Here is an 11,562-nt window from a genome sequence, read left to right on the forward strand (position 1 = left end):
ACACCCGGGAGATCGTACAATGATCGTCCCGTGTGTATGCACCTTAAGACATTCTGCAGTGCAGCTTCTCTCTAGTGAGTTCACAGTAATATTTACTGTACAGAGACTCACCTGGCCAACAGAGCATAGGAATCCCCGGGGAATATAAAAAGCATGCATGTGTGCCACATAGGTGCTGAACACTATTGAGGTGACAAGGAGTAGTTGGTGGAGTCCATTGTTTATATTCTAAACCTATTGGTTCAGATATGTTTATGCTTAGTTGTTCAACTATACATTATAGTGTTTAGTAATAAAATTATATCTAAACATAACTAAAACAACAAAAGAACATAAGGCATAAGGACCCTTTTTATTACTTATGTAACATTTGTATTTGAATTTATTATTTTTTTTACATTAGTTGAAGTTTGCTAAGAAATGAACTTTTCACTATAAAGTTAACATGGAAGGCAAAACATGTGACCCATTCAGGGCCGGTGCTCATTAAGCATACCTAGGTGGTCATTCATTCAGTGCCTTTATTGTTACCATGGTCTTCCAACACTGAGTGCCAGCTACTAAATTAAATAGGAAGATTCATGTTCTTCTTCCTTGTTTGCAAATTTGGGATATGTCACAGAAAAGAGACAGTTATAAGAATAAAACTTGGTGCCCCGATCCACAATGAGTAACAAGTGCAGCAGGAGGAGGGGGTGGTTGTGTTGTAACGGAGGACAGTGCTTGGGTTACTCAAATGCACACATTTGCCTTGGACCTTTTGAATGTGTGAGCAGAGGCCCAATTTTCACTACTTCCACAAATGTGTAATAATAATTAAGTTTTTTTTGGGGGGAGAAAAAAACTATCTAGCCAGGTAACGGGTAACTCTCCCTTCTCTATATCTTGAGTGTTCTTTAATAATCACATCTTCTTTTTACTTTTAAAAACATGACCAGCCCTCACTCAGCCAGGGCCACTCTAGATCTACTCAACTCCGCCTGAAAATCCATGTTAACCACTGTAACAACAGGAGCTCTTGTACAAAGTGTGCATGACATCTCAAACTGCAACTGTGTCCACTTTAACAATTGTCTTCTAAAGAACTATGGGGGAGATGTATCAAACCTTTGAGAGAGATAAAATGGAGAAGTTACATATAGCAATCAATCAGCTTATATCTGTCATTTAACAGACTGTGCCAGAGAAATGATAGCTAGATGCTTTGTGTAATCTCTCCATTTTATCTCCAAGGTTTGATACATGTCTCCAGCTCTTAATGAGAAGGGCTGGATGGGTAAGATAAATAGTGATGCAGCAGAAATTAAGACTTTACCTGAAGATTAAAACATTTTAAAGTTCAAAGCAAGTACTATTAAGGTTTTAGTAAATCTAATATATTATGCTGCTTCTACTATTTTAACAGGAGATCTCCTTGGTCCTTCAATAAATGGTCTCCAGTCACTTATCATGATGCCATACGGCTGTGGAGAGCAAAACATGATTAATTTTGCACCAAACATTTATATTCTCGTGTACTTAATAATAACTAAGCAGATTAAAGCAGATATTCAAGAAAGATCAATAAACTTCATGGAACAAGGTAATTGGGCAGTGTACTGATAATGCTTGTACACATTTATTAAGTATAAATAATGGTTGTATTTGGGGGTGAATTTAACTTGAATATGTATTAAGTGGTATAGGAACATCTCCCCTTCCCATGTAATTGAGCGCTCAAAGGCCACATTATAGGTGCTAAGGCATTATTCAACGCAATATTTGTACTGGTGCAGGTATACAGATAGATATACTGTAGGTATACATACAGTATAGTTATCTATCTATCTATCTCTTTCTATCTACCTCTCTATCTATCTATCTATCTATCTATCTATCTATCTATCTATCTATCTATCTATCTATCTATCGAAAGCTAGTAGCTATAAAATTACTGATGCAGCCAATAGTCCAATGAGATGACAGTGTCAGTGAGTGAGTTACTCACTGACAAGATGTAGCTGCACACAGTGGCATCCTTCCCCGTGGTGACACCCAGTGCAGGGAGGGTTGTAGTGCAAAAGGGGGTGTGGTCTCATGGGCACAGGGCATGGCCTCATAGGCAGGGGGTGTGGCCTCATGGACTGAACCTCCCATTTTTGTCACTCTGGGGGTCCCGGAGATGCAGACTGCCCCCGGGGACCAGTGCGTGTGCAGGACTGGCTTCCTCACTGTGTCAGGAGCCGAGAGCTGCACATAATGCAATAGTGCAGCACCCAGCCCCTGTCACTGAGGAAGAGTCGGCACTTTGGTGTCACCCCTCGGTGGGTGACATCCGGGTGTGGCCCGCACCTTCCTTGTGACCCCACTGGCTGCACAATGATATCCGTCCCTGAAAGAGGTCATGTAAGACGTCGCAATGTTTGACTGTGGCTACCTGTGGACTGGAGACCCACGGTGACTTGAATGAGACTGCACTGCAGGAGGCAAACAGGTAAGTTAACTCCTGTAAGGGAGTGTGCAGAGAATAGAAAATACTCAGATGGAGAGGGGCACAGTAATGGGTATACAGATGGGGAGGGGGGCACATTAATGGGTGTACAGATGGGGAGAGGGGCACAGTAATGATTGGGTTTTTTTGTGGGGGCCAGTTTGTTTACTTTTTCTAATGTGGGGGCCAATGTGTCGATTTTGTCAGGACAGTCTTCACACCCCTTGCTACAAGGACAACCCCCTTTTTTGCACACCACTCCCCCTTTTTGCATGCCAAAAGTAGATCACCGAGTCCAAAAGTCTGGCCACCCCTGGTTTAGTACATCTACCCCTATTACTACTGGGTATATGCTGTTATATCGTAATTAAACCTTGGCACAATCCTTCCTATACCTTCTAAGTCCTGCCTATACCGTCTAGAATTGACACTATTTGCGTACGCAGTCATACAGTAAAATAAAAGCCTTCAGACTTTGAAATGTGTTTCCAACGCACAAAGGTTATTATTCAAATATAAAAACAGTAGGTTACACGCTGTGATCTAAAGACAATTTAGCGCAAAGAAATTATACAGACCCAAGGTACAGTTATTACATATGCATAGAACAGTGATTAAACTTCAAACAATGAGAGAGAAAGAGAGAGAGAGAGAGCGCACATGTCCAAGATGGCTGGTGAGGGTGTGTGTGTGTGTGGGGGGGGGGGGGGGTTGGGAATGACCCATGCCCTATTGTCCAAACCGCATGGTCTCTAGACAAACTCCATTTTGAAAACTCGCATAATGTTGTAACTCTGTAAATCACATATCCATTAATGATCACAATTATAATAACTACAACAACCTATTTGTACTATACAACAACAAAACTGAGTAGAATTATAACTATAATTACAAGACTATTAATTCACAACTTCCATGAATCAAGCACATGTTTCAAGTGGGGGGCGGGGAGTATCACATGTAATGCCATTGTCTAACCCACTTGCTGGCAGCCATCTTTAACTACCTTACACACGGTTATTACTTGTACCATTCAAAGCGGTTATTAATTAAACTTCCATGATATAACACTGATACCAGCCTATGATTACATTCATAATACTATACAAACTTATTCAGATAGTAATTATCATATAGTAGCCAAAGTACCAGTACTCACAATACACAATTCTATCATAACACTGAAATAACACCAAACCCATGCCAGTCTTATTGCCATAATCACACTACTAATAATTCACCATTCCAATGAATCAAGTACTTGGTTCCAGGTCCTAACACAGCTCACCAGCGGATCTCAAACAATTATATCAACCAACACCGATCATTACAAATACCATAGTTCTGTTTCACACACTGCAAAAACAATTGTACACTACAGCGTGGATGATAATCTTACAGGTTAGCTATATCATCCACTGTATGCTAACACAGACTTATGAATTCCTTTAACTTAAACTTGTTATGTACAATCTTTATAAGCTACATTACAGATAAAAACACACAACTAGCTACAGAGACCCAAATAGACTAACTACTGTACAGTTTAACAACAATATACTTAGCCATATTCCAGGGGTACAAAGTCCCATTTTTGGTTGTCTTGTGATAGGAAGACCTCTCTCTCTCAATTCCCTGCTCCAAGTGTGTCTGCCAGCATGTGTGTTCTCAGAATGCCATACTCCTCCCCTCACCTGTGAAAAGAGACTCCCAAAACCCCACTTTGAAACTCCTATCCCAACAGTGTGATACAAATGCTAAACAGGTCACTTCAAATGGACACAGGTCAGCCTCCAAAAGCCTTTTGTCTCCTTTTTTTCCTCTGCATGCAAATCTAAGCTGCTAACATTACATAGTACATTTTAGTGTTTTAACTCTCTACAGTCCATAAGTTGCGAACGCATGTTGCAATGTTCTCGCCGATGACACCGGAAAGCTGTTGAGACAGGTTAGATCAGTACAACACCAAACAAGGTTTACTTATCATATACTAAACCTTAGATATTAAATAATCTTTATTTCACAACATTAATAATAAATGAATAAACTTTGAATATTACACTTTGAAGCTATGGAACCTTTTTTGTGAGTGTGCAGTGTGTAAGTATTATGGGTTTGGGAAAAGACACTAGTTAGATTTATGTAGTGAGGACTTTTAACTTGGGGTAGATGCGTACGCATGCAGCTAATAAACAGCATTCGCATACAGGATATTATGCATTCGCTAATGTGCGTATTTTTAATGTGTGTATTGGGTATGGTGAAATATGCGATTGCATGATGCTAATAATAGCATCGTTGTTTGTACTTAAATGTGAGTTTCTCTAAAATGGCGCTGGACGGCCATTCGCAAAATGGCTTCGTGCAGATTCTCATTTTTAAGATGGAGTCTGGTTGCCATTCACAAGATGGTGTCGCTCCAAGCTAATTTTACACTGATTCTGTCTCAGCCACTAAACCAGCTTCGACAATGCATACCCCCAAACTGTCCAGATTCCTGAAGGACAGTCCCTATTTCAGTGTTATGCCTCAATGTCATGATCGGGACTGCAGTGTCAAGATATGCCATGGAGCTAGGAGGTATGACCCATCCATGCTGCACTCTGTAGCAGTGCAGTGGTTAATGGGTGCTGTACACATCTGCCAGTGAAGTGTGCAGCAGTGTAAAGGTGAATGCAATAGACAGAAGGGGGAGAAGGGACAGCCTAGTACTTTTTAGAACTAGGAACACACCACAAAGCATGACCATGCCCCCTCAGTAATGCAGACATGCCCTCTTAATGTCATGGCACCACCCTGCTGTGAATGCTTTCAAAATAGGAACTCACTAGAGCTCTCTAACTAATGTAATACCACCTTTGTAGTAAATGCGTGGTTACACCATCTGGTAAAACGAGAGCATGTAAAACACTAGGAGGTCATGCTGTACAGTTGGGAACAGTCAGAGCCAGGGAGGCCAGTAAGTAACAGTTGGGATTAGTAACAGTAAGTAACAGTTGGCAGGTCCTCCCTCTCAGAGCTGAGAGGGAGGACCTGCACTCTCGTGGCGTGGGCAAAGGACTGAGCCATGTTGGTCCACGATGTCCATCAAACACCAAGAAAAGATATAAAGAAAGATAGTCATGTGAACCCCTATAGAGGGAGACAGAGAGAGACTCCCAGGAACAGGGGTAAGAGCCTAATTGTTAAAGAGCTCCAGAGGAAGAATGAGAGGAAGAATGCCCTTATCTAAAGACATACCTGGAGGGTGATGCATGTAGTATGGGTGTGGCTAGTGCCATTTGGGTATGTTCACCACCTGCCTAAATATGTACAAATAGAAAAATTGCATCATATTGTGAGAAAAATAGAAACAGAATTTTAATACTTATAATTTATGGCACACCGCGTGCCAGCTGGTCGGCTGGTCGTCGTCATGATGATGGACCTATTTTTAAGTGTAGGTCTGGGACTGCCCCATTGTTAATCTGGTCCTGAGTGTGAGAGAACCTCCTGTGAAGATTAATACTGTTTGTGAAGGGTAGAATGGCAGCTAAAGTTAGAGTGTACAAGCTGCTGGAAAAGTGTCAGCTTCATTGGTGAAAATGCCACAATTGACAGCCAGGCGAGAGATGCTGACAAGTTGCTATGTGAATGAACCCCAATTCCTGTTTATGTGATAAAGTAACACTGTGATGTTTGAGGTGCATTCTTACCTGTGTCTTACCTGTGTCTATATATATATGTACTTGCTATAAACACTGTTTGAGCCCATATTGCCCATACCCTTAAGATATTGCCGTGTACCCCTAAGTGATTGCCGTGCTACAAAGGAGATTCATTACCACATATGTACCTTGCCCCAAGTATGCAGTGAGAGGGGGTTACACTAATATTGTATTTAGTTTCAAAATTTGCACTAAAACTTTGCAACCTATCTGACACTTGCTTTCATTACCTATACAGATAAAAGGTAACTGCTAATTGGTTGCTGTAGATCAGTGCAAATGTCAGTGAATGAGCACTACTGTGTTTTACATTACTCTTTCATATGCAGACTGGATTTTGACGTGAATTCTTATTATGATTTTATTCAAACTATGAAAATTTATGACAGTTTCTGTCCACATTTGGTATTCATTTCAATGTCTTACTGAAGGTTACTTATGTTTTTACTCAGGTTACCAAAATGAATTGAAATACTTGCGATATGATGGTTCTTTTAGTGCATTTGGGAACTCTGATGCCTCTGGAAGTACTTGGTAAGCAAATTATATAAATACAAATTCCACATGATAATAATATTATGTTCTACATAAACTTATAGAGAATGATAGCACTCTGGTAATAAGGAACAAGTGCACCTATTGTTTGCTTTGTGTAAAGCAATCTCTGTAGGCAGCGATTTGGATGAGTGAAATTTAGTGGAATTGTATTTTAGTTCTGTACTTGTCCCTTGTGGTTGAAAGAAGGGAAGTCCAAACTTTTCCCTGAAAATATTTAAAATGAATTTAAAACCTTAAATTAGAAACCAGCAGTTTATCTTATAACAACATGTAGGAACAATTGCTGCCTGTTGGATAGGAATCCAAAGAGATAATGCTCCTCGCCTCTAATGAACAAATGGAAGTTAGGAAACCTCCCAATTGGTGCTATATACCAAATATGAATAAAATAGAAATAGTCACATTCCTAATTATGTCAAAATGGGGATAAATCACAGTTCTTTCCTCCTCTTCTTGAATTATCCTCCACTAAGCATGATTCTACCATCAAACGTCATGAGATGACTTCCGTCTCCACCTTATTCATAACGGACTCATAGTCTTCAGTCAGCAGCTCACATTGCCGCATACATTCACCCCAAAAGATAAGGCGAGGGATATAGTGTAATACTTTTTAGTAGGACAAACAAATATAACACATTTCCCAAGTGGGAAATGTGGGATCGTTCCTCCATTTTTTAAACTGGCTATCATGTTTAAGGCCTGTGCTGAATAAGCTGAGTTGGCAGGTTGGGTATGGGATCTCAGCAGGTATTCTGGGTGCTGGCATCCTGACCCCTGGAATGGTAACTACATCCCGGTTAGGCTCTTTCTATGTACAGAAGTCAGACCCCGTTCATGCAGCATGAAGCTTGAGCCTCTAGATGTGGGGGACCTCTCAAAAACCAAACAAGTGTGTGACCTTCTCTTAGCTCTTTGTGCATGCTAGTGCTTGCGAAACTACAAGCACCAGCATTGTAATAGCTAGCTGTGACTACTGTGGAACATGCCTGTCCATCCCCTCCTGAGTCCCTGCTTTGTTCTTCTGGGCTTTTAAGTTTATGTATATTTAATTCCATACTACCAAATTACTATCAACAAAGATGTGTGATTGCTTCTATAGAATTATACACATACTTATAAACCTACAAATCATTTCTTGTTTCTCCTGCTTACCATCAATGTACATTATACTGTAGATGTATTTTTATTGTAGGCTTTCAGCATTCGTGCTTAGATGTTTCCTTCAGGCTCGGCCATTTATATACATAAATCCAGATGTTTTAAATCGGACAGTAGATTGGCTGGTGCAGTACCAGGATATAACCACCGGGGTATTCTCAGAGCCTGGGCGTGTCATTCACACAGAACTCCAGGGAGGACTAAATGGTCCCATCACTCTGACTGCTTATATACTGACCTCACTGCTAGAAGATCAATATTACAGGGTAAGTATAAGATGCATATAAAGGTTTATGATCAATAATTAACTAAGGAGGATAAAACTGGTGCTTTCAGCTATGTATTTACTAACTAAACAACTTTAAAATCAAATGACCTTCACAAAGCACAGTAAATACAAATACTACATTGTATAGCATTTTAATTGTATTTCATGTGAAAGTCAAACTCAAACTACAGTGATATTTGCTTTTCTAAATAATATATATTCTACAGAATTCAGCTACCCATGCTTTAACACACAGAAAAAAACAACATTTTATAGATTATTTTAATGTATTTTAACTATGCAAGCAAACGTCACACTCTTGAAATCAAACAAATAGATAACAGTCATAAAATACCCCCCAAAAGTTGAGTTTAATGAACGCGCCAATGTCATTGATTTTCAAACTGACTCTGAGGGGAATATTTACGAAAGTGAGAGTTTTTAGAAGTGGAGATGTTGCCCATAGCAACAAATCAGATTCTACTCAACATTTAACTAGCACCTTCTAGAAGATAATAGCTAGAATTTGAATTGTTGCTATGGACAACATCTCCACTTCTAAAATCTCTCACTTTAGTAAATTTACTCCTAATAGTCCCAAGCATGCCTTGTTGTCAATGTGTTACCCATACTTACTTGCAGTATGTGATCTGATTTGTTTTAGCACCGTTATCAATCCCAAGTTCTTAAAGCTGTGCAGTATCTTGAGGGGAAGTATGATGAAGGAATTTCCAGCAATTACACTTTGTCTGTTGTTGTGTATGCTCTATCACTGGCCAATAGCACCAAAGCAGCGGCTGCTCTTACCCAGCTCGATTCAAGGGCAACAGTAACAAGTACAGGTAAGTTCATGATAAGTCTATGAATGTGTAATATATGAAGCGATAGAAGAATGCAACCTAGTAATGTATACCTCATATATTCTTAGAAAACTGATAGGCCGAATGGGGAGACGGGGCCGCCAGGACTAGGAAGTAGCTACAGGGTGCCGTTCTAGACACCCTGTAATCCAATTAAAGGTGTCATATTGGGGAGGGGGGTTAAGGTGGGGGTGGGGGTAGAGACAGTGCCCCCCTAGGCTCTGCAGCCTGGGCACTGCTCACCCACCCATCTGTTTGGCTCTGTACAGGTCCCTAGCAAATTGATAGGATGCATTCTCATGAGTAAGTTTTCACCCACAAAATGGCTCCCAGCTGAAGAAATTAGCCTTGTCAGACATTTTAAAAAAGAGACGTATGTGACTGTTTATTTTTTAAATACATGACAATAAATTAGTATGGACCATTCTCTTTTTAAGCCTTCTCAAGGACAATGGTAATAGGTTGTTACTGTTCGAGGTGCACTCTGCGCTGCCTCAGGACCCAGCAGCTCTCCACGGAGGTGCGACCTCCAACATGCGCCTTCTGTGCATGAGAGGCTAAACTGTGCACACTTCTTCTTGTTCTGTCCTCCATTTAGGATGTGGCCCTGAGTTTCTGAGAGAGGAGGGGGCACATGTGCAGCCTCCATTTGGGCCCCCTCCTCTCTGTCAGCGGCTCAGCTCACTTTTCGCACTGTAGATTCTGGCTTCATATGCGTGGGTCTCCGGGAAAATGGCGCCCGCACCTACTTTCTCAGGAACATCTATTATGCGCATGATCACTGGGAAAATGGTTGCTGACATTTTCCAAGTGAGTGTTTGCTGCTCTGCAGTGCCGGTCCGCTGCTGTGGAGCAGCACTTTGGGATCTGCGGAGGGGTAAGTATAATTTAAACTGTGGGTGCGTGTGTGGTGTGGGTCCCCCTGGACCCAGGGGCCTGTGTGCACCGCACACCTTGCACCCATTATAAAGACACTTATGCCTACTGATGCTGATCACCACCACAGTGTATATTAACTGCTAGAAGTAGAAAACGCTATGGAGACAAAATGTCTCCTCTGGGGAAACTCCATTCCCCAACCAAGATGGCCGTCGATAGGGTATCTGCATCACCATCTTGCTACAGTGTAAGAGCAACATGGTGGAGAACGGCTTTCCTCCTATTAGCTCAGTGATACCAAGTATACACCGCTATTCCAGCACCTGCACTGCTAACAGGATAGAACAGAGGGTCACCGGTTGGTGATTCGTCAGCACACCATGCTCCGCATCCATCTCATCCAGATCTGTGTAACAGCATGTAGGGCTGTACATTCACTGCTGTTCAATCAACCTACACAGCCTGGTACTATTCATCCGCTGATGTGTATAGAACTCTGCATTAGAATCAAACTGCACACACATTCACAACATTAACCCTAACCAGGAGCATTTTAAGAGAGAAGGACCGTGTCTACTGTAGCCTCCGTTTGGGCCAGAATTATGTGCGCATGTGCAGGTCTCCGGGAAAATTACGCATACGCCTTCTACCCGGGGACATCTTTTCTGCACATGTGCAAGTCACTGGGAAAATGGCTGCCACCATTTTCCCTGTGATTTTTGCAGAGTAACACTCTGGAGACTGCAGTAAGGTAAGTATAGCTACATGTGGGTGCAGGGTGTGCGGTGGTGGCCCCCTTGGACCCAGGGGCCTGCACTCATTATAGATGCACCCGTGACACTAACCGCAGTCTAACCCTAACTATAATTACAGCAACATTTATAATGTTAACATTTTGAACATGTTAATATTTTGTCAGTGTCTACATTGTTGATATGTTAAGTACGGACATTATGAACATGTCGATCCTGTTAACTGAACATGTTGACATTTTGGTCATCAGGATGTTGGATGTCCTTGTGTGTGTGTGTGTGTCATTGCGGCGTCCCGCACTGTGGACCTGATTCCTTACGAACCGCAGCTTCGTTTGCAATAGTGATTACGCACGCATTCTTACTGCAAGGGGATGCTAATCCACTGCGATCGCTATGCCGTCGCAGCACCACATAAGGACGTTCACTTTACCTTACACACATCCGTAATCCTTAGCAAGACTGAGAAACCATCAGTAATATTCAGTACCATCGCAGCCTCATGCACATTTGCACAAGCTCTGACCTTACTCAGGAAAAGCTGCGTATGGCAATGCAGTGGATAATTCATGCATGTCCCTGTAACGGCGTTCAAACGCCCTTGCATGCCTGCGTTTCACCGACCACCCCCCCATCACCACCCCCAAAAGGTACTTCCTGTCAATCATTCGGCGATGGGTCTGCGTAGTGACTGCGATCGCAGTGGAGTGTTCACGCATGCGCTCTCTGATGCATGCGCAAAACGCAACAATCGGCCAATTACGTGCATAATCGCAATTGCGATCCTTGCTGATTCAGGCTCTATGCACTTACCAGTAGGCTGTAGCGTCCGTCCTGGTGTGTGCACTCTGGATCTTCAATCCAGTTGGTTCCATACCTATGCTGGGGTATCCTTGCTCTGCAC

At 41.8% G+C, this 11,562-nt stretch overlaps 1 protein-coding gene across 2 annotated transcripts in view; it reads left to right on the forward strand.

The window, feature by feature from the left end:
* LOC148542093 (CD109 antigen-like) overlaps window positions 1–11,562 on the forward strand; it is a 202,205-nt gene that overhangs the window by 166,587 nt on the left and 24,056 nt on the right. For both annotated transcript variants that reach the window (XM_088471441.1, XM_088471431.1), the window contains exons 23-26: window positions 1,406–1,582; window positions 6,633–6,714; window positions 7,934–8,165; window positions 8,832–9,009. In XM_088471441.1, the coding sequence (XP_088327567.1) occupies window positions 1,406–1,582; window positions 6,633–6,714; window positions 7,934–8,165; window positions 8,832–9,009 (669 nt within the window). The remainder of the gene's footprint in view (window positions 1–1,405; window positions 1,583–6,632; window positions 6,715–7,933; window positions 8,166–8,831; window positions 9,010–11,562) is intronic.

This window comes from Taudactylus pleione, unplaced genomic scaffold, assembly GCF_031769625.1.
Source record: "Taudactylus pleione unplaced genomic scaffold, aTauple2 ptg000015l, whole genome shotgun sequence".
Taxonomy (NCBI): Eukaryota; Metazoa; Chordata; class Amphibia; order Anura; family Myobatrachidae; genus Taudactylus; species Taudactylus pleione.